General features: G+C 42.3%; 3 protein-coding genes across 4 annotated transcripts; all 3 read left to right on the forward strand.

The window, feature by feature from the left end:
* The first annotated feature begins 26 nt into the window (after positions 1–26).
* Positions 27–7,368, forward strand: LOC130166324 (uncharacterized). Its single transcript, XM_056371867.1, has 5 exons — positions 27–265; positions 1,070–1,408; positions 5,528–5,596; positions 5,683–5,790; positions 5,927–7,368. Exons 1-5 carry the CDS (start codon positions 100–102, stop codon positions 6,043–6,045), a joined length of 801 nt encoding a protein of 266 aa, XP_056227842.1. The 5' UTR covers positions 27–99; the 3' UTR covers positions 6,046–7,368.
* A 1,769-nt stretch (positions 7,369–9,137) lies between these two features.
* On the forward strand, positions 9,138–14,964 carry LOC130166325 (butyrophilin subfamily 2 member A1-like). 2 transcript variants are annotated; one of them, XM_056371868.1, is made up of 5 exons: positions 9,138–9,260; positions 13,381–13,719; positions 13,865–13,933; positions 14,020–14,121; positions 14,209–14,964. In XM_056371868.1, the coding sequence occupies exons 1-5, from the start codon at positions 9,209–9,211 to the stop codon at positions 14,358–14,360; spliced, it is 714 nt and encodes a 237-aa protein (XP_056227843.1). In that variant the 5' UTR covers positions 9,138–9,208; the 3' UTR covers positions 14,361–14,964. The 2 variants fall into 2 exon arrangements, 1 of the variants encoding a protein (XP_056227843.1); XR_008827131.1 differs by lacking the exon at positions 9,138–9,260 and adding an exon at positions 10,817–10,874 and having other exon boundaries at positions 14,209–14,349.
* Positions 14,965–15,048: 84 nt separating this feature from the next.
* On the forward strand, positions 15,049–22,292 carry cdc6 (cell division cycle 6 homolog (S. cerevisiae)). Its single transcript, XM_056371866.1, has 12 exons — positions 15,049–15,542; positions 16,697–16,980; positions 17,532–17,795; positions 18,000–18,199; positions 18,444–18,592; positions 18,756–18,862; positions 19,666–19,805; positions 19,919–20,019; positions 20,302–20,369; positions 20,519–20,697; positions 20,862–21,002; positions 21,917–22,292. Exons 2-12 carry the CDS (start codon positions 16,707–16,709, stop codon positions 22,007–22,009), a joined length of 1,716 nt encoding a protein of 571 aa, XP_056227841.1. The 5' UTR covers positions 15,049–15,542; positions 16,697–16,706; the 3' UTR covers positions 22,010–22,292.
* Positions 22,293–22,483: the final 191 nt, after the last annotated feature.

Raw genomic sequence — 22,483 nt, forward strand, 5'->3', positions numbered from 1 at the left:
TTTGCATTTAAACTTTTCACAAGCACTTGAGTACATATATTATATAACTTAAATTTACATAGTTAGGTTTACAACGATAAACTGAGGGGGACAAGCCTCATGAAGGAGGCAACATGGTCCCACCCCCCCTCTCCGTTTATGGGTCGGCTGGATTGTACCGAGCAGCTCGGGTTCAGTGTTCATCCACCGTGGTCTCACTCAGTGTGTTTGACAATGTGTTGGACAGTAGTAACTTTACTATCAGCTGCTTTTCCTTTTACCCTGGGTGAGTTAATTACTTCTTGACTTCTGTTCACATTAAATCTAGGTAGTTATTGTTTGGAGGCTGCTTCATCTATACATATTCTGATGTTTACAGTTTAAACTTTAAAACTAAAAACTTGAACTCGTTGATTTTCGGTTTTATATTAAATACAAAGTCAAATGAACTGTGATCAATAACATGAACCAGTGGCCGAGCTAACTTACAGAGCTTGTTATGAATGATTACCATTGATCCTGGTGAATCTGCGTCTGTTTGGATTCTGCTTCATTAACGATTATTATTCTGATATTTACACTGTTGAAACTTTTAAGGACTTTTTAAAACTTTGAACTTTTTAAAACTTTGAACGTGTTTATTTTCAGTTTGACAAAAAATTAAATGGCAAATAGTTCATGTAGCAGGGGTTGGGAGGGAGGGAGGGGAGGAGGGGAGGAGGGGAAAGATAAAGCCAAACCACTCTGCAGTAGTGATGTACAATGCTCCAACTCTACAGAGAGAAGTGACACTAAAACAAAGAAAAGGCGGCACCAACAAAGCGAAAAGAAATTTAAAACCAACAAAAACATTTCAGCAGTTTTTGGTAAATATCATCAGCACAGAGGAGCAGTTACAGGACTGAGCGCTTCCTGGACCGAGGCTGAGAGTGAGAGGAACTTAAGGTCACATCTTGTTTGTGGTTTCTCAGTTTTGGTGAATGACAATGTGCCTCAACAAGCGGCACAGTCCTATCCTGCACAGTCCGTGCACTTCAGGTCATTTCCTCACTCAATATACTTGTAAATAAATAAACTTTTGTCTCTGCAGCACAGCATCGTGTCATTTGTCCGACTGAGACGACCCAGGCAGAAGAAGGTGATGATGTTACACTTAGGTTTGATCTGGATCCCCGGGTCAACTTGTTGGATTATACACTTGATGTTACAAGAACCGACCTCGACGAGGTCGTCCACGTCTATCGAAGTGGAAAGGACCTCACTGATCCACAGATGGAGCGATACAGACACAGAACAACTCTCATCCATGAAGACCTGAGCAGAGGAATCATCACACTGCAGATCTCCTCAGTTCAGCTGAAGGACAGTGGACCGTACCGATGTTTTGTCCCAGAGCTGAGAGCTGGTTGTACCACTGCCCTTAACGTTGGTAAGCATGAGGACTTTACTGCTGTACAGGACATTTTAGGATTTATTTCATTCAGTATTTATCACAGATAGTGAAGAAGTTTGTTCCTGAATAAAACACGTGATTTAAAAAAGTGATTAAACAGTTTATTTCTCATTTGAAACAGTGAAAAATTCTCTAGCAAATTCATTCTCTAGGAAACTGTTGTAGAGAAACTGTTCTTCGTCTCATCTGGACACTTTCTGATTTTCCTTCAGATGCTGAGACGGTGAATGTCGGTGCCGTTGTTGGTGGAGTTCTTGTTCCTGTTCTTCTTATTATTATTATTATCATCGTCCTGGTGAAACGTGGAACCATCAGTAAGTCTGAAAATCTAATATTTCACGATAATAAAATCAAAGATTGAAGAAAAGTGTAAAAACTAAAAACAGATGTGTGTAACACAAACATCCTTTAACAAGTGTCACCAACTGCTTTTCTCTCTCAGGGAGGAGTGTGGAGAGGCTGAGGGGAAGAAGGGAGCAGGAAGTAGAGATGGAGGGAGGAGGAGGAGGAGGAGGAAGAGGAGGAGGAGGAGGAGGAGGAGGAAGAGGAAGAGGAGGAGGAAGAGGAGGAGGAGGAGGAGAACCTGGAGAACCTGGAGAACTCTGCAGAAACAGCTTGTTAAACATCATGTCAGAGGTGTAGTGGTGGTGGAGAGATGCTGCTGGAGCGAGAACAACAACCATTCACTACCTGACGGATAAAAAGCAGATTCCCAAAGTTTCTACTGAACTAAGTGACATTAAACCTCCGTGTGAAGACGAGTGAAGGTGTTTAAACACAACTCAAACACAACAGCAGTCATGATGAGTTTGGGTCAGAAGCACAGTTTTGGAAAAGGGAAAATTTCATAGAGAAAACATCAATCAAATATACAGGTTAATATAAAAACAGGGACCAGTCAGTTTACACATACAAATGAAATGGGAACAGATGTTGTCATGGAAACGTGTAATCAGGAAATACTTTTGGATTTGGATGTCGGCATGAATGTATTATCGTGTGCTAACCTGAGATCTGCCACAACTGTGTCCACCTTTATAATCACACTGAAAACCTTTGTATTTTTATACCTGTATATTTTTTTTTTTTTTTAATGCAGTTTCACTTTTGCTGGCGTTGCTTTCTCTTAAAACAAACAGTATTTTGATGCTGGTTATACTTTCATGTAAGGAATCTTAATGTAAAACACTGTAATCATGTTGTGTTCATAAAAGTGCCCCAAAGTGTGCAGAAATGCGGACTTACAGAAAGTTTGAGTAAAGGGCTCAAAGTGTCTGTTAGAGAGTCCTCATGTCCTCGATGTGGGACAGAAATAAACCCTCAGGGACTTACACCAAAAATCCTCTGTTCAGTTTCTCTACTGTCTCTGCTTGTACCGGTTGAACACAGCATGTCTGTGTCTGTGAGGGCGGACGTTGGGACCGGGCCACAGTCACAGCAGTCTGTTCTGCACATGCGCAGTTTACCGGTTTACACAGCAGTCTGTTCTGCACATGCGCAGTTCATAAAAAAAAGGAGCTGTGTAAGACGTTAACTTTGCTCCTCTTTCTACCAACCTACAGGTACTGTAAAACTCACTTTTATACTCTTAACAAACGGATCTAAAACTCTTGTAGCAGCGGTATTAGTTGTTGTGGAGAGTGTTCGGAGAGTTTTTGAGACGTGTAAGATTTTGCAGCGGGTTAGTTTTTGGTCAACGACGGTTATCTTTCACCGGAAGTAAGCGCAGTAGTTTTAAAAGTGTATGTACTCGACACTAGAGTTAAGTGATGTGGTTAAACGCGTTGTTAATGTTGTCAGGATGTTAACCAGCCATTAGCGAGTGAACAGGGAAAGGAGAAATCCCACATTTCAACTGTTTTCACTGTCGCCGCCATGATGGGGTTGGGCGCTGTTGGTCGCTGCCGCCATGGTGTGCGCGCGCGCGTGTATGTGTCGTGGATGAGTATTGATAGTGTTGAATGAGCGTAAACAGGATTATATGATGCTAATGTGTCTGCGACAGTAGTAAAGGGTATAACAGAGTGAGTTCTTCTTTATTATTTGTATTATTATTATTCTGGGTTATTATGAAGTTATTTTGACTTATTGTCTTTTTGTGTCACTTATTGATCCTCTCTCTATCAGTCCACAGTATCTTTATATTAGCTACACAGTGTTTGAGTGTTATCAGACAATTGAATAAGCGTTATCATTACACCTGTGTCCCACAGTTATGGGCCTACTATTAAACCTACTAGTGTCTTACGGAGAGCTTGTTATGAATGATTACCATTGATCCTGGTGAATCTACGTCTGTTTGGATTCTGCTTCATTAACGATTATTATTCTTATATTTACGATTATTATTCTTATATTTACACTTGTTAGAGCCATTTGTATATTTGTGTGTGTGTGTGTGTGTGTGTGTGTGTGTGTGTGTGTGTGTGTGTGTGTGTAATGCACTGGTTGCCACAGTAGGTGGCGTATTGAATGGCAACACATGAAATGTATAAGTAGAAGAAGAGGCAGTTACTCCTAAGGTGTGCTGCTGACCGGGGAGAAGCTCACAGGTTTAGAGCCCAATGTTCACGCCTTTTTGTTTGTTTTCATGCAAGTTATTGGTGCGACATATGTGAGTGAATATCAAAGGCTGTTTTGTTACACGGTAAATAAATACATCATAATCGTAAGCACAAGTGGGATGTTTTGATTTATCATATCGACACCCTCTTAAAATAATGGCCTAAGTCATTTTTTCAGGTTTTTCAGGAAACACAAAAAACTCAACAAAAGAGTCACACTTTTGACATAGGCCATTATACAACCGGGGGTAGAATTGCATGTTCCCCTCAACTGAGGATTCAGGCGATTTTACCAGAGGTGGCCAGCATCATGAGGGGGTGATTTAGGCAAAAAAAACATTTTTGTCAAAACATGACTTAGGCCATTATTTTAGGAAGGTGACGATATGGAGCCAGCTCATGACGAGCAGCCCCTGACTGTGGCTCAGGTTTATTCTGTTGAACTCAAGTCACTACAACACTGTTGAAACTTTTAAGGACTTTTTAAAACTTTGCAATTTTATTTTTTGTCAAACTGAAAATAAACACGTTCAGATAGACTTTTTAAAACTTGTGAGATTTGATATTGTTGAGAATATTTTTATTTGCCTTTATTAGAGAAAGAGAGAGAGAGAGAGAGAAATAGTTGGGACTCAGGATGTGCACCATATGTGTGGCCTCTGCTTTTATCAATGAGAGTTTAACTTTTGTAATAGTGGAGCCAGAGAGAGAGAGAGAGGGAGGGAGCACAAATAGTTATGACTCATGGTGTGCGCTCCACTCAGCTCTTGTCTGAAGGAGGAGCCAGAGAGAGAGAGAGGGAGGGAGAGAGGGAGAGAGAGAGAGACAGAGAGAGAGAGAGGGAGAGAGAGAGAGAGGGAGCAACAAGCTCACATGAGGAGATGATCTCTGTGTTTCAGGAGGACGATCCTTCAGTGGATGAGCAGCACATTTTGAGATTTGTTGCATCCAGAAACTTCAGCTCTGTGGTTGAAGAGTTTAACTGTTAGAAATGGAGGTTTTCTTTTAGACGTGTTTAAACCGTCTCAATGTTGTTTGTCTCTGCAGCACAGCATCATGTCAAGTGTCCGACTGAGACGATCCAGGCAGAAGAAGGTGATGATGTTACACTTAGGTTTGATCTGGATCCCCGGGTCAACCTGGTGGATTATACACTTGATGTTACAAGAACCGACCTCGACGAGGTCGTCCACGTCTATCGAAGTGGAAAGGACCTCACTGATCCACAGATGGAGCGATACAGAAACAGAACAACTCTCATCCATGAAGACCTGAGCAGAGGAATCATCACACTGCAGATCTCCTCAGTTCAGCTGAAGGACAGTGGACCGTACCGATGTTTTGTCCCAGAGCTGAGAGCTGGTTGTACCACTGCCCTTAATGTTGGTAAGCATGAGGACTTTACTGCTGTACAGGACATTTTAGGATTTATTTCATTCAGTATTTATCACAGATAGTGAAGAAGTTTGTTCCTGAATAAAACACATGATTTAAAAAAGTGTTTAAACAGTTTATTTCTCATTTGAAACAGTGAAAAAAGTCCAACACAACAAGACGAAGACAGATGATGTCATGACCAGCATCTCGCCACCAAACCCTGGTAAATGTCTTTGATTCTTTCTCTAGGAAACTGTTGTAGAGAAACTGTTCTTCGTCTCATCTGGACACTTTCTGATTTTCCTTCAGATGCTGAGACGGTGAATGTTGGTGCCGTTGTTGGTGGAGTTCTTGTTCCTGTTGTTCTTATTATTATTATTATTATTATCATCGTCCTGGTGAAACGTGGAACCATCAGTAAGTCTGAAAATCTAATATTTCACAATAATAAAATCAAAGATTGAAGAAAAGTGTAAAAACTAAAAACAGATGTGTGTATCAGAAGTTTGTTTCTTCTTCTTTACTCTCCGTTAATCGTCTCACGACCCCTCAGATTTACCTGGAGGAGGAGGAGGAGAAGAAGAAGAAGAAGAAGAAGAAGAAGAAGGAGAACCTGGAGAACCTGGAGAACTCTGCAGAAACAGCTTGTTAAACATCCTGTCAGAGGTGTAGTGGTGGTGGAGAGATGCTGCTGGAGCGAGAACAACAACCATTCACTACCTGACGGATAAAAAGCAGATTCCCAAAGTTTCTACTGAACTAAGTGACATTAAACCTCCGTGTGAAGACGAGTGAAGGTGTTTAAACACAACTCAAACACAACAGCAGTCATGATGAGTTTGGGTCAGAAGCACAGTTTTGGAAAAGGGAAAATTTCATAGAGAAAACATCAATCAAATATACTGGTTAATATAAAAACAGGGACCAGTCAGACGTTGTCATGGAAACGTGTAATCAGGAAATACTCTGTGATCAAGCAGAGCTGTGACACAGTTGTCGTGTCCATGTTGTTAACACATCTATATTCCATTTGTCTGAAAATGTAAAGATGCAACTTTTTTAATGCAAAGAAATAATTCACGATTTTAGAGATAAACTCCTGGACATTAAACTGGAACTACGTTAAGATGCATATTAATATTCAAATCATGGTAAACGGCCCCCATTAAAGCATGAGGGACATGTTTCATATAAAGAGGAAGATTTTGATCAACATCATCCGGTCTGTGGGGATTTGGATGTCGGCATGAATGTATTATCGTGTGCTAACCTGAGATCTGCCACAACTGTGTCCACCTTTATAATCACACTGAAAACCTTTGTATTTTCTTTTAGTTTAGTTTTTTTAATGTATTTTCTTTTGTTGGCGTTGATACTGTGTGTTTATGTGAGTAGTACGCTCCTCATATGTATCTATCAACACCGCCATAATCTGGAAGTTACACACACATACACACACACGCCTCTTTGCATCTCAAATACTAGATCCCCTCTGAAATCATCATCATCATCATCATCATCATCATTTTGTCTTTTCTTCCTCTTTTGTCCAGTGTTACACTTGTCTTCACTTGTTTTTAAATCTGTCCACGCTGGTCAGGCTAATGGAGTGAAGATCAACTAACACCACCGGTGCAGCCCTGTGTGTTAGTGTTACGACCTTTGACCTGCCCTTTTCCGTCATCTTTCCCTTGAAAGCTGCTGTATTGTTGCGTTCACATTTAGCTGCTCCTGCCGTCCCTCGGTGGAGGCTGAGCAGAAAGGGTGATCAGGCTTCTGTCAACATTGTTAAGTCTGATCTCTAAACCCTCAGGTTTCTATCTCTCACTTTTGTCCTTTGTGTTTTTAACTCAAACTGCTCCATGTCTGTGTCAGACCATGAGATAGTTAACGCATCATTTCAGCTGTTTCGATGTTGTGTGTTTCTTGTTGTATTGTACAGAACTTTGGTGCCTGTTTTAAATATATTTTATAAATAAACAAGATAAGATTTGATTTAATCTGTGAACAATCTGTATATTCAACACTTATGTTACATTATGTACGAGCAGTGAAAGGAACTGTAATGACTTTGCTGACTTGTCCTGCAGCGCCATCGTGACGTCACACTCCTACCTGCTGCAGAACTGACAACTTTCCCATCAACCTCAGCTGTACTTTATTTTCAGGGCTAATGAGCAAACATGGCGTCTGCTGAAGAGACCGTACATGCGTCACCGTATCAGTGGACAACAAGGGTGGGATTAGTAACAGACATAAATGTTTTCAGAGAGAAGAGTATCACAGCATTGCATGAAAACTTAGTGAGTTCAAGAAGAAGCAGCGCCAACAGGTTTCAGGCTGTGAGGAGAGGGACAGCCTCGACAGCCAATCAGAGGGCGGTGCGCACTGAGAGAGCCCGCCTCCTCCATAAGTCTGTGTGCGCGCACCTTGCCTTTGTTCCCACGCTCAGCTCTCTACCACAGGACGAGGAATCAATTACATTACAGTGACCACACACACACACACACACACACACATAAATGGGAGGGAGGGAGTTCGTGCGTCTCTTCAGAGGCTCAGGTCTGTTCACGATCAGAGGGACAGTTCTGGACGTTTCACCTGCTCTTCCACACTTGGGACAAGTGAAGTTGATGATGTGATCTCACTCATGGACCCCTCCTCCTCTTCATCAGTGTCCTTCCTCTCCAAACAGACCTAGATTCACTGTGACCATTAGTGAAGAAGTAACTCACCGTCGACAAACGGTAAAGCAGCGAACAGGAAAATGAGCAGTTCGTTCATTATTAAACTAAATCAGCGAGATAAAGACGAAGTGAAGTGAAGTGACACTTGCAGAGAGATTAGAGGATGTGTGTAATTGGTATGTCGGTTTCCATACCTCCTACATGGAAACCAGTGGCGGCTGCTGGTCTTATAAGGAGGGGAAGCTCATTTTCGGCCTACATCATAAAATGTGTCCGTTTATTTATATGTAAATTCGCAGAGTGACAGAAGAGAGTCGCCAAACACAAAGCTAGTCGTTTTTAACAAAGACAAAGTCGCTGAGGATCAGTAACGTCTCCAGATCAACTCCGAACAACGGAATTAAAAACTTGAAAACTGCTCTGGTGGATGTTTATACTTCAAGATCGCTGATTCGCTCATTTCGCTGTCAATCAAAAGGGACTCAGCCTCAGACAGATCATCCAATCATCATGCAGAAGCCGAGCGTCCGGACCAGCCCACTGCCCCATAGACCCCCAGAGACGCTGAGCGTCCGATGGGCGGGACAAAGCCCAGCATTTATCCAATGACCGTCTAGTTTCACTGCAGTGGAACAACCCACTCTCTGCTTCCCCAGTGACGTCAGGAGACGCTCGGCGTCTACACTGTGTAAAGCTCTGTGTATATTCTCATTTGTCCAGGTCATAGTATCCTAAAGGAGTTTTTTAAATCGAAACAACTGGACTAGGTTGTTTGTCTGTGAAGACGTTTCACCTCTCATCCAAGAGGCTTCATCAGTTCGTGTACGCATCTGACCAGGCTAGGACTGGTCCTACTTTCTGGTGCGGAGACCCATGTATTTAACCTCTTGTGGGCGTTCACAAGGATGATGATGTCACTGGTTCACTGGACCCTAATCCTAATGGACATTTTAGCGGGTTCTGTGACGTAGGTAGGAACAGCCTGCTCATTGGTTCATTTGATCCAATGAGCAGGCTCCTTTTCTCTGTGGCGGAGGGATGTGTCAGAAACCAATTTATAAAGTTCCTGCAGGCAAGTAACACACCGTCGACCGGCATCATCTACTCTCTCTGCAAGTGTCACTTTATCTTCTTTTCCTCACTCAATAATGGACATGAGGCTGTTCACGTTCCTGTTCTCTGCTTTACCATTGATCCTGGGTGAGTTAGTGCTGAACTTCTGGATTCTGCTTCATCAATGATTTTTATTCTGATATTTACACTTTTGAAACTTTTAAGGACTTTTTAAAACGGCAAACTTTTTAAAACTTTGAACATGTTTATATTCAGTTTGACAAAAAATAAAATGGCAAATAGACATTTTAAAACTTATGAAGTTTGATATTGTTGAGAATAATAAATTATTTTTTGGGCTATTTTTATTTGCCTTTATTAGAGAAAGAGAGAGAGAGAGAGAAATATTTGGGACTCAGGATGTGCACCATATGTGTGGCCTCTGTTATTATCAATGAGAGTTTAACTTTTGTAATTGTGGAGCCAGAGAGTGGGAGGACAAATGTTAATGACTCATGGTGTGCACTCCACTCAGCTCTTGTCTCATGTGAAGGAGGAGCCAGAGAGAGAGAGACAGAGACAGAGAGAGAGAGAGAGACAGAGACAGAGAGAGAGGGAGAGGGAGAGAGAGAGAGAGAGAGAGGAAGCAACAAGCTCACATGAGGAGATGATCTCTGTGTTTCAGGAGGACGATCCTTCAGTGGATGAGCAGCACATTTTGAGATTTGTTGCATCCAGAAACTTCAGCTCTGTGGTTGAAGAGTTTAAATGTTAGAAATGGAGGTTTTCTTTTAGACGTGTTTAAACTGTCTCAATGTTGTTTGTCTCTCCAGGAAAGTATCATGTCATTTGTCCAACTGAGACGATCCAGAAGCAGGTGATGTTGGTACAATTCAGTGTTGTCTGGATCCCTCTGTCCACCTGTCCTCCCTTAACTACGTTAAGTTGCATATTAATATTCAAATCATGGATTTAGATGCAACATAGATAATTGACTAATACCAGCGTACACTGTAGGATGACAACAAGGACATTAATTCACTTTTGTAGTTTGATCACAATTATACTACACCATAAAATATAAAGTATGGAGACTCTTATTGAGACTAAAGTAAAACGTATTGAGTCTTTTAAGTGACAGGTAATGGGACAGCACTTATATCACTTCACCTTGATGATGCCAAAACATTTACATTCAATTGTGGGTTTGAGACTTTTGATTGCACGTTTTTATTCCCTCCCTTTCTCTTCCTATTTGTAAACAAAAATAATAATGTTGGAAAAGATCTGATCCAATTTGGATATGTGGAATTCATCATCATGTCATCATGGGACAAATAACTTCTGTGTTTATACTGTTATACACTGTATGTTGACTTTCATGCCTGTTTGTTAACCGTTCTTCTTCTGTCTTAGTATTTCCTGCGTTATATGGGCCTTGATAACCATGGAAACTCCAGTTTAATATCACAACGCTATGAACTTTGGGTAATTCTCTAAGGCAAAGTGTGCAGAAATGCGGACTTACAGAAAGTTTGAATAAAGGGCTCAAAGTGTCAGTTAGAGAGACCTCATGTCCTCGATGTGGGACAGAAATAAACCCTCAGGGACTTACACCAAAGATCCTCCATTCAGTTTCTCTACTGTCTCTGCTTGTACCGGTTTACACAGCAGTCTGTTCTGCACATGCGCAGTTCAGTAAAAAAGGAGTTCCGGCCTGTGTGAGACGTTAACTTTGCTCCTCTTTCTACCAACCTACAGGTACCGTAAAACTCACTTTTATACTCGTAACAAACGGATCTAAAACTCTTGTAGCAGCGGTATTAGTTGTTGTGGAGAGTTTTCGGAGAGTTTTGAGACGTGTAAGATTTTGCAGCGGGTTAGTTTTTGGTCAACGACGGTTATCTTTCACCGGAAGTTAGCGCGGTAGTTTTAAAAGTGTTTGTACTCGACACTAGAGTTAAGTGACGTGGTTAAACGCGTTGTTAATGTTGTCAGGATGTTAACCAGCCATTAGCGAGTGAACAGGGAAAAGGAGAAATCCCACATTTCAACTGTTTTCACTGTCGCCGCCATGATGGGGTTGGGCGCTGTTGGTCGCTGCCGCCATGGCGTGCGCGCGCGCGTGTATGTGTCGTGGATGAGTATCGATAGTGTTGAATGAGCGTAAACAGGATTATATGATGCTAACGTGTCTGCGACAGTAGGAGAGGGTATAACAGAATGAGTTCTTCTTTATTATTATTATTATTATTATTATTATCATTATGGGAAGTTATTATGAAGTTATGTTGACTTATTGTCTTTTTGTGTCACTTATTGATCCTCTCTCTATCAGTCCACAGTATCTTTATATTAGCTACACAGTGTTTGAGTGTTATCATTACACCTGTGTAAGATAACAGATATGGGCTAATAGGAAACTACTAAACCTACTAGTGTCTTACGGAGGCGGTTACCACCCATTTATTTAGGTGACCAAATGCCGGTGGAGCCCAGTCGGTTCACGTGACACAGACACCCAGCTCCCATTCGCCAGCTGTTTGTACATTGTTTAATATTAATGAGCGTTTACAGCTCCTGAGCTGAAAAGACCAGACAGACCTTTCCTCACTGAATTAGTTTAGACTCTAGACTGACTGCTCTTGACGGTGCGTCCACCGTCTTTTCCACGCAGAATGGATTTGACAGTAGTAACTTTACTATCAGCTGCTTTTCCTTTTACCCTGGGTGAGTTAATTACTTCTTGACTTCTGTTCACATTAAATCTAGGTAGTTATTGTTTGGAGGCTGCGTCATCTATACATATTCTGATGTTTACAGTTTAAACTTTAAAACTAAAAACTTGAACTCGTTGATTTTCGGTTTTATATTAAATACAAATTCAAATGAACAGTGATCAATAACATGAACCAGTGGCCGAGCTAACTTACAGAGCTTGTTATGAATGATTACCATTGATCCTGGTGAATCTGCGTCTGTTTGGATTCTGCTTCATTAACGATTATTATTCTTATATTTACACTTGTTAGAGCCATTTGTATATTTGTGTGTGTGTGTGTGTGTGTGTGTGTGTTGTGTGTGTGTGTGTGTGTGTGTGTGTGTGTGTAATGCACGGGTAGCCACAGTAGGTGGCGTATTGAATGGCAACACATGAAATGTATAAGTAGAAGAAGAGGCAGTTACTCCTAAGGTGTGCTGCTGACCGGGGAGAAGCTCACAGGTTTAGAGCCCAATGTTCACGCCTTTTTGTTTGTTTTCATGCAAGTTATTGGTGCGACATATGTGAGTGAATATCAAAGGCTGTTTTGTTACACGGTAAATAAATACATCATAATCGTAAGCACAAGTGGGATGTTTTGATTTATCATATGGAGCCAGCTCATGACGAGCAGCCCCTGACTGTGGCTCAGGTTTATTCTGTTGAACCCAAGTCACTACAACACTGTTGAAACTTTTAAGGACTTTTTAAAACTTTGCAATTTTATTTTTTGTCAAACTGAAAATAAACACGTTCAGATAGACTTTTTAAAACTTGTGAGATTTGATATTGTTGAGAATATTTTTATTTGCCTTTATTAGAGAAAGAGAGAGAGAGAGAGAAATAGTTGGGACTCAGGATGTGCACCATATGTGTGGCCTCTGCTTTTATCAATGAGAGTTTAACTTTTGTAATAGTGGAGCCAGAGAGAGAGAGAGGGAGCACAAATAGTTATGACTCATGGTGTGCGCTCCACTCAGCTCTTGTCTGAAGGAGGAGCCAGAGAGAGAGAGAGGGAGGGAGAGAGAGAGAGAGAGAGAGAGAGAGAGAGAGAGAGACAGAGACAGAGAGAGAGAGAGAGGGAGAGAGGGAGAGAGAGAGAGAGAGAGAGAGAGAGAGAGAGAGAGAGGGAGGGAGAGAGAGAGAGAGAGAGGGAGGGAGAGAGAGAGAGAGAGAGGGAGAGAGGGAGAGAGAGAGAGAGGGAGAGAGAGAGAGAGAGGGAGGAGAGAGAGAGAGAGAGAGGGAGGGAGAGAGAGAGAGAGAGAGGGAGAGAGGGAGAGAGAGAGAGAGGGAGAGAGAGAGAGAGGGAGAGAGAGAGAGAGAGGGAGCAACAAGCTCACATGAGGAGATGATCTCTGTGTTTCAGGAGGACGATCCTTCAGCAGCACATTTTGAGATTTGTTGCATCCAGAAACTTCAGCTCTGTGGTTGAAGAGTTTAAATGTTAGAAATGGAGGTTTTCTTTTAGACGTGTTTAAACCGTCTCAATGTCGTTTGTCTCTGCAGCACAGCATCATGTCAAGTGTCCGACTGAGACGATCCAGGCAGAAGAAGGTGATGATGTTACACTTAGGTTTGATCTGGATCCCCGGGTCAACCTGGTGAATTATACACTGGACGTTAGGAGAACTGACCTCAAGGAGATCGTCCATGTCTATCGACATGGAAAGGACCTCACTGATCCACAGACGGAGCGATACAGAAACAGAACAACTCTCATCCATGAAGACCTGAGCAGAGGAATCATCACACTGCAGATCTCCTCAGTTCAGCTGGAGGACAGTGGACCGTACCGATGTTTTGTCCCAGAGCTGAGAGCTGGTTGTACCACTGCCCTTAATGTTGGTAAGCATGAGGACTTTACTGCTGTACAGGACATTTTAGGATTTATTTCATTCAGTATTTATCACAGATAGTGAAGAAGTTTGTTCCTGAATAAAACACGTGATTTTAAAAAGTGTTTAAACAGTTTATTTCTCGTTTGAAAAAGTGAAAAAAGTCCAACACAACAAGACGAAGACAGATGATGTCATGACCAGCACCTCGCCACCAAACCCTGGTAAATGTCTTTGATTCTTTCTCTAGGAAACTGTTGTAGAGAAACTGTTCTTCGTCTCATCTGGACACTTTCTGATTTTCCTTCAGATGCTGAGACGGTGAATGTTGGTGCCGTTGTTGGTGGAGTTCTTGGTCTTATTATTATTATTATTATTATCATCATCGTCCTGGTGAAACGTGGAACCATCAGTAAGTCTGAAAATCTAATATTTCACAATAATAAAATCAAAGATTGAACTCTTTAACAAGTTTCACCAGCTGCTTTTCTCTGTCAAGGAGTGTGGAGAAGCTCTGAGGAAGAAGGAACAGGAACCAGAGATGGAAGCAAACTGACCTCAAATGGAGTAATTGATCATCCAAGCAGCAGAAAACCGCTCATGAAACATCATCACAGCGTGAACATTGAACTAACCAGAGACTGTATATAAAAGGCGGACTAAAATGAATCATTGAATTTACAAACCCATTCAACATTGCAGGCGATGTTGCTAATCGATTATTTTAACCCACAGAGGAACAATCCACAAATATTTGACATGATCCACAAACATGTAGTTTTTGATTTGTGCCGTGTAAAATGTTTCCACAAAAATACAGAACAATTAGCAGAAACGTATAAGTTACTCTGTAAATACGTATTTTAATTTGACCTGAAAATGATACTAAACTACATGTTTAGTGATATTTATGCCATTTTGGATCAAAGTTTTGCACAGTTATGGTTTGCTTCCGGTCGGTTTGTCTCGTGACATTTGTGACCTCCCTCTTATTTGCATATTTTATCCTGTTATTACAGCAGCTGATCAATAGGAAATAAAGTTACCAGCTAAACCAGCAGGTGGCGACGTTCCCTGATATGAGCTTGAACTAAATGTCTGCAGTAAAGTAAAAAGTGAATTATTTTATGAGAGATAGTAATATTACAACTGGATATTAAAGTTCGTCCATGTCTAGCACTGATATGTCAGTGGTGGAAGAAGGATTTAAATTGTCTATTTAAATAAAATACTGAAAAATAAAGTGTAAACTGTCCTTTTGTGTAGTAGTCAATGTGTTGGAGTCAATTTTAACTGCGTCATATACTGTTGGGTGCTTTAATCAATAATGATGCGTCTTATTTTATCAACTGGTGATTTGTTTTGTGTGAAATCTGAAAAATAGTAACAGTGAATGTAGTGACGTAAAGTAGAATATTTCCGTATGAAATGTCGTTTAGTAGAAGTATAAAGTAAAAGTACTGAAACGTTGTACTTTAATAAATGCACCTTATTAGTATTAATGTAGTTCCCGGGAAAATAATATTCCGCCAAAACAGTTCTCTATTAAAACTCCCGCCACAGTCCTGAGTGTGGGTTCGGCAACACATGACGTAACATCCGCCCAATGCGTCAGCGTCTCCAATGAGCATCGAGGCCGCCGTGGCATCGACCAATCAGAGAGCAGCGGCGGGAAATACAGCTGATCGACGAGGAGGCGACAGCTGCGATTTGGCGCTAGTCTGGGCTCAGTCTGCCGAAGAAGACGGAGGGACGCGGAGGCAGAGAGGACTTCAAGAGACGAGCTGACTGTCCAGTCTGAACTCAGAAGACTTTCTTTAACTTTTAAGACAAGTAAGTTTATCAACAACTTGTTAATTTAAGTGGTAAAAGCTGAAAACGTCTGTTTATCGATCCCGGAAGTAGTTCAGCCGCCGCGTCTCTAATATCCCTGAGTCGGTTTGCTAGTTTATCGTCTAAAATACCACGATTAGCTTCTTTTTCACGTTATATACCAACAAATATTTGTAGTCAGAGTCACTCTAATGGTAATCTGATATGTTTTAGATTAAACCAGAGTCGAATTAATGTCGAAATGTTGGTGTTTTAATGCAGATGTACGTGTTTGGAGCTTCAGCTGTCTTGGCGCCATTAATCAGCCACACTGTATTGTCTTCTTCGCTGGTTATTTAATGTAAAAATAACTGTTAAAAAATGATTAATAACCTTTAATAACACTCAAAACACGTTGTATTTATACTGTTGAGTGTTGTGTTACGATCTGAGGCTTTAACGTAATCATTACTTTCACTTCACTGACGTTTTATTCTGATCTTTATTTTACATGTAAGAAAAAACGAAATGTGGACATCAGCCCTCTAAAGGAAGCAGATTTTAGTCGTGGAGGAAGAAATATACTTCATACTTCTATCATTTTATATAAAAAAAAACACTTACTACATCACTAATGTAATATAAGATTAGATGAACCTTTATTGATCCCACACCAGGGAAATTCACTTGCTACTGCAGCATAGGAAAACAAGATGGAAGAAAAACAAGTAGAGTAAAGTAGAAAAATAACAAATTAACCACTAAGAAGAAGGTATGTACATTATAAGTATGTGCATTTGTAGAGCTATTTACATAATGTGCGTAAGTATTGACAATATTGAAATATTGCACAGAGCGTTTGCATTATATAGCATTTTAAAAACCGCAGTGTTATTTGCATGCTCATGATAATGTGAAATAATCCCAACAGCAACGATAAATTGATGGACAGAAAATTGACTTTAGATAATTGAAAAATCATTTTACTTGCTGCCATTTTCATACATGTGCAACAACCAAATAACACAATAAGTAATAGAACAAAATTGTAAATATAAATTGCTAAATTACCAATCATAACCAGTAAACCACAACAGAAAGCTCAGGTAACGTCTCCTGGGGTTTCCTGTCACTCCTCAGATCATCTAATGGATTATCTTTGCTTCATGTTTCAGGTCAAACAAAATGCCCAGCACTCGCTCTCAGGGCCGGGCTCAGCCCACGCTGCAGTTCCCCCGACGCAAGTCCTGCAGAGAGTCCTCCCGCTCCAAGACGCCTCAGCCCCAGAAGTCTCCGCTCCCTTCACCAAGCAAGCCTGAACGCCAGCGCCTGACCAGCACCGGGCCGCTCTCCCCGAGACGTCCCGCTGTCCAGCTCACCCCTCTCTCCCCGGGACGTCTGCCACCCTCCTCCCCCGGTCTCCAGCCGCGGCTTCCCCTCAGCCCCCGAAAACGCACAGGTAAGAGGTTCTGGCCCGGACAGGTAAACCACAAGAGCATCAAGTCAGTGGTGAATGTATTCAAGCGTTTCAGGATGATTCATAGTGTTTTACTCACCACAACAGTCAGAGATTTAAAGAACTTGATGTGGTTGAACTGCAGGAAGTGGCGGTTGATAAGTAATCTTCATTATAACAGGTGTAACACCTTTCAAAATAAGAGTTATAAGGTACTTACAGATGCACGAACACACAACCGGACTTTGAGAGAATGAGCAAACAGAAATAAGATGATAGATTTGCTAAGGAGCTTGAAAGAATCTGGATTTCAGGAGATCAGTTATTTTGGGTGAGAAATGACATGTTTTGTTTACGTGTGATTTTCACCATTTAAAGCAGCAGCTTTGTTGTTTGTTTTCCAGACTCCTTGTGACGAGATAACGAACCTTCATGCGTGAAATTAAACTAAATTAAATTTATTTCCTGAAACGTTCAGCAGCCTGATGTCACAGATCAGAGTTTCTTCATGTCTCCTGGAGGTTTAAAAACAATTCTGTATTTTGTCTCTGAAGGCGACGACAACGGTTGTAACCTCGGCGCCGCCCTGCTGGGTTCACCGCCGAAGCAGAGCAGGCCGACTCTGGCCTCGCCCCGAAAACTGGGCTTTGACGAGAACTCGCCGGTCACGGCTCGCCGCCAGCTGGTCCCGTCCTCGCCACGGCAGCCGCTGTCTCCTGCCGTCGCCTTGTCCCCGAGACGCCAGGAAACGCCCGCTGGAAGTCCTGCTCGCCACAACTCTGAGAAGAAGCCGCCGGTCGTTCGACTGTTTGCAGAAAGTGAGTGTCTGTCTGTGAAGAGTTCATGTTTTCTACCTTTTCAGCTGCAACAATCCAAGTTAAGATAAAACAAACGACTAGTGACAGACAGACGGGAGCTGCTGAGTGGTTGGACACACTCGTCTCTGTGTTTAATGGATCTCTGGTAAAGACCGGATGGATTTGGGTTCAGTGACGTTTCTAACCTCGCCGTTTCTCCCCCAGAGTCGAGGTTCCAGAGCGTGAAGCAGGCGCTCCACACCGCCGTCCCCGAGCGCCTCCTGTCCAGGGAGGCCGAGCGGGCGTCCATCCGCTCTTTCCTGGAGGACAAGGTGCTGCGGCGCGTCCCCGGCAGCCTCTACATCTCCGGAGCTCCGGGCACCGGCAAGACGGCCTGTTTCAACTGCGTCCTGCAGGAGATGAAGGTACTTTAATCGCCGAGCTGCAGCTGCAACAGGAGGAGGTCGATGTCTGTGGAGCTTTACTGCCTCCTACTGGAGGAAGATGAGAGTGAGAGCAGTGGTTACAATCATGGTGGAACAATCAAGTTAGAGACTAGCTAACATTACTCAGCTAAACTGTGACTTACAGGAGGAGGAGGAGCGTCTCATAATGTTTTCTGTCTGTGGCTCCGTCAGTTAAAAAAACCTCTGCTGTTGTCGCCTTCAGGCCGAGCTGTCGAAGGTGCAGACGGTGGTGGTGAACTGCATGAGTCTGAGGAGCTCCCACGCCATCTTCCGGCTGCTGGCCGACAGGCTGAGAGCGTCCGGGGGGCAGAGCGGCCTGCAGAGGCTCCTGACGGCCCCGGGGCCCGCTGTGTGAGTAAACCCGACGGGCGGGGGGGGGCGGGCGGGGGGGGGGGGGGGGGGGGGGGGGCCTTTAGAATTTCAAACATTTGCTGGTTCAGGCTTCAACATTTGGTCCAGTAAAGAGTTTGGGTTCATCAGATATCGACTGACTCCATCTTTGTTTCGTCCTCAGGCTTCTTGTCCTGGACGAGATGGACCAGCTGGACAGTAAAGCTCAGGACGTCCTCTACACCATCTTCGAATGGCCGTACCTGCCCCAGTCCCGCCTCTGCCTCGTCGGTAAGAGCTCCGTCCTCCAGATGTTGTCTCTGCTCACAGCTGGAAAACTGAGCCTGTGTCTCTCTTTATTATTATTATTATTATTATTATTATTATTATTATTATTATTATTTATTATCATTATCTTTGCTCCGTACTGGAGGTTGAATAAGAAAAACAGCAGAAAGAAATATTTATAATATGAGACAGAGGCTGTTACATAACACACAAACATGCTGCTCTTATTCATCCATGTTCATCATGGCCTTCATCAACAAAGGGTTTTTATTTACACCTCCAATACTACAAAGCATCAGGGTGGGGCGATGGATGATGACATCAGGAGGTCGTCTGTGCTACTGAACTATAAATATATTCTATTACTCAGAACACACAGGGTTACTGAGCTCGTTAGCGACGCAGAGTAGAAACCATCAGCTGAGCGTCGCTGCAGGAGGTTAAAACAACAAACGTCACTAATTAATGTTCATTCGGCCTGTAACTCGACGTCAGGACTAAATTAAACTCAGCTGTTCGTTCAGTCAAAGATAGTTTGTGAGGGAAGAAGCTCCACTCTGTAACATCCCTGTTTCTTTAGTTTTGACAAATCCAACAGAGTGAGACGTCTTCTTTCACATCACATCACAACTGAACTTTTATATCAATGATTTAAGCTCAAACTTTATATTTTACATGATGTATCATAAGAAATGAGACAGATTAACGTGTCAGTGATTTTAAATGCTTCTTTGATTTTTCTTATTTTAAATTTTTTTTGATAACAATCATAAACACTGTTGTGACCTCGCTGTGTATTTGTGCAGGTATTGCCAACGCTCTGGATCTGACGGACCGGATCCTGCCCCGGCTGCAGGCTCGGCCTCACTGCCGCCCCCTGCTGTTACACTTCCCTCCCTACAGCCGACAGGAGCTCACCGCCATCGTCCAGGACAGACTCGCTCAGGTAAACACAACGCCGTCAGAGAGGGAGATGAACACGGCGAATAAGATAAAACGACGTGTGTGTGTGAGACTCTGATGGTTTTGTATTAATTTGTGATCCGTGTTCCTCCTCAGGCGTCGGCCGACGGGATCCTCGACGCCTCGGCCGTTCAGTTCTGTGCCAGAAAAGTGTCGGCGGTGTCGGGAGACGCCAGGAAGGCTCTGGACATCTGCAGGTAAATATTTCACAAAGCAGCTCCATGTTGTTTCTGCTGGTTAAAACATCAGCTCCTGCTTTTCTCTCTGAACACGAGACGTCTCTCAGTTTTAAAGCTTTTATAATCAAACATCCAGATTAGATTCAGTTTGATTTGTCTGGAGCATCTTAATGAGACGTTAATTTCTCACAGTATTTTATAATGATCTTACAGACACAGAGATCTGAAACATGAATTACCTCCATAGATCTGATCAGACCACATGCTGTTAAACAGGTGGATTTTGTTTTTGTTTTCCAGGAGAGCGGTGGAGATCGTGGAGTCGGACGAGAGAAAGAAAGCGACCGATTCAAAAGCTGAAACTAAAGGTGAGAAAATCTTCAGATTAATCGCTGAGTTGTGAGTCTCTCAGAGCTGCATCAGCGCGATCGTCCTGCTGATGTTAGTCATTTACAGATTATGTTTAAGTGTAAACAGCTGATTGATTGACGCGCTTCTTGTCCTCGGGTTGTTTCAGCGTCTCGGGTCAGCCTCCCTCAGGTTGCGCGGGTTCTGTCGGAGGTGTACGGCGACCGGATGGCGGCTCAGAGCGGCGGCTCGGAGGGAGAGAGTTTCCCCCTGCAGCAGAAGCTGCTCGTCTGCTGCCTCCTGCTGCTCATTCGCAACGGAAAGAGCAAAGAGATCGTCCTCGGGAAGGTGAGACTCCGAACTGCCGACGGCAGGATGTGGATTCAAGGTTCTAGCTGATTGGATGAAAATTATAAATGAGACTAAGTCCAATTAAACAGCTTTGATCAACTGCAAAGTGAATCTAAAGATCTGTTATTAACTGTAAATAAACTTTGTCTGTTTTGCTTCAGCTGCACGAGGTTTACAGCCGCCTGTGCGCTCAGCGACAGGTGTCGGGCGTCGGTCAGGGCGAGTGTCTGTCGCTCTGCGGTCTGCTGGAGAGTCGAGGGATCTTCGCTCTGAAGAAAGCCAAAGAGGCTCGACTCACCAAGGTACAGCACCGTCTCCACATCAAAACAGACTCTACTGAGACTCTACTGTTGAGAGTAGAAACTCAAAGAGGACCAGCATTTAAAGTTGGTATCAGCCACGATCAGAGCTGATTCTCTCAGTGACGACAGGAGCTTCAGTGATTCTTATCTCTTTAGCAGAGGAAACACTGGAGCTTCCTTTAGGAAACGAAAGGAGAAATGCTGTCCCACAATTCCTTGCTGCAGTAACATCTAAAGCGATGCATCGTTATAAAAGTAGAAACAACTGAACAGCTGTTTTATGTTTGTGATGGAAATCCTTGTCTGATCGACTGAAGCCCAAATATATAGATATAAATTCATTCTCTTTAAATCCAGTCAGGAGTCGTCATGAAGCAGATTGAACTTCTAGTTAACGATATCATCGTCACAAAATACTATAATTATAAATAAATGTAATTTCACCAAAACCCCTTCTCTTGTGTAAAAACCTAAAAATGAAATTTCTTGACTTAAAAAATTTATAAAAATGTCAAAAGCACCGACGACCGGAAACTCTGCTTATATCTGAATATAATTTATTGTGATCTTTCTCAGTTCCTTATTTTTATTATTATTATTATTATTATTATTATTATTATTATTATTATTATTATTATTATTATTATCATTATTTTAATGGCTCAGCTTCATCTAGTTGTGTGTTCCCTTCATGTCGTCCTTTTTCAGCCCCATGAGTATTTATCGTCTTAGTGTGTAAATGAAATTAGAAGGAAAAAAAGCTCAGGCTTCAGTCGAAGTCAAAACAAACCTCGACAGAAAACGTCATGAGGTCAAAGGTGAAGGAGTCGGTCCGACTGAGATCTTTAGTTCAGGGTTTTGTTCTGTTTTTTTCTGCCTGGAAACCAAACGTTTGTTTTCATCTGGTCCTGCAGGTGTTTCTGAAGATCGAGGAGAAAGACGTTGAGAACGCCCTGAAGGATCGGACTCTGCTGGGCAGCATCCTGGCTGCAGGACTCCCCTCCTGACCACCTGTTTATTCTTTTAGACTTTTAAGTTGAATGAACCAAGATTGTTTTTCACTGGTTTGTTTTTTTTTTTTATTCTCATTTTTGCTGGGAATTTGTACATTTCTCTGAAAGTATTTACTACATTTTTTTTTAATTTTCCTTCAGCTGGTGTTGACGCTCAGTTTTGGGCTGTTTTTTGAAAAATGTTGAACTCGCATCAGTTATGAAATGACAGCTGCTGTTTCAGTTGAGATTTGAAACGTTTCCATTTTTATGTTGTAAATAAACAGATGTACAGACGTTTTAATCGGCTCTCCTCGTTGTTTCTGCCTCAGGTCTTTCTCCAAGCAGAGGAGAATTTACTGTCCATCAACATAACTTTATTCCTTGGCCCCTCCTCCCTTACTCACAGTATCGTCACACCTGTGGAAGGACAGGTATGAACACAATATGGTGACCACGGCCTGATTTTGATCAAACTGCTAAAAGTAA

Source organism: Seriola aureovittata, chromosome 3 (assembly GCF_021018895.1).
Source record: "Seriola aureovittata isolate HTS-2021-v1 ecotype China chromosome 3, ASM2101889v1, whole genome shotgun sequence".
NCBI classification, from domain to species: Eukaryota; Metazoa; Chordata; class Actinopteri; order Carangiformes; family Carangidae; genus Seriola; species Seriola aureovittata.

Excerpts from the sequence above, each read along its gene's own strand:
- cdc6 (XM_056371866.1), top strand. The coding sequence starts at position 16,707 with ATGCCCAGCACTCGCTCTCAGGGCCGGGCTCAGCCCACGCTGCAGTTC. Across the intron at positions 18,200-18,443 it reads GCGTCCTGCAGGAGATGAAG|GCCGAGCTGTCGAAGGTGCA; the intron begins GTACTTTAATCG and ends TGTCGCCTTCAG. Across the intron at positions 20,698-20,861 it reads AAGAGATCGTCCTCGGGAAG|CTGCACGAGGTTTACAGCCG; the intron begins GTGAGACTCCGA and ends GTTTTGCTTCAG.
- LOC130166325 (XM_056371868.1), top strand. The coding sequence starts at position 9,209 with ATGGACATGAGGCTGTTCACGTTCCTGTTCTCTGCTTTACCATTGATC. Across the intron at positions 13,720-13,864 it reads TACCACTGCCCTTAATGTTG|TGAAAAAAGTCCAACACAAC; the intron begins GTAAGCATGAGG and ends CGTTTGAAAAAG. Across the intron at positions 13,934-14,019 it reads CACCTCGCCACCAAACCCTG|ATGCTGAGACGGTGAATGTT; the intron begins GTAAATGTCTTT and ends ATTTTCCTTCAG.
- LOC130166324 (XM_056371867.1), top strand. The coding sequence starts at position 100 with ATGAAGGAGGCAACATGGTCCCACCCCCCCTCTCCGTTTATGGGTCGG. Across the intron at positions 1,409-5,527 it reads TACCACTGCCCTTAACGTTG|TGAAAAAAGTCCAACACAAC; the intron begins GTAAGCATGAGG and ends CATTTGAAACAG. Across the intron at positions 5,791-5,926 it reads GGTGAAACGTGGAACCATCA|ATTTACCTGGAGGAGGAGGA; the intron begins GTAAGTCTGAAA and ends ACGACCCCTCAG.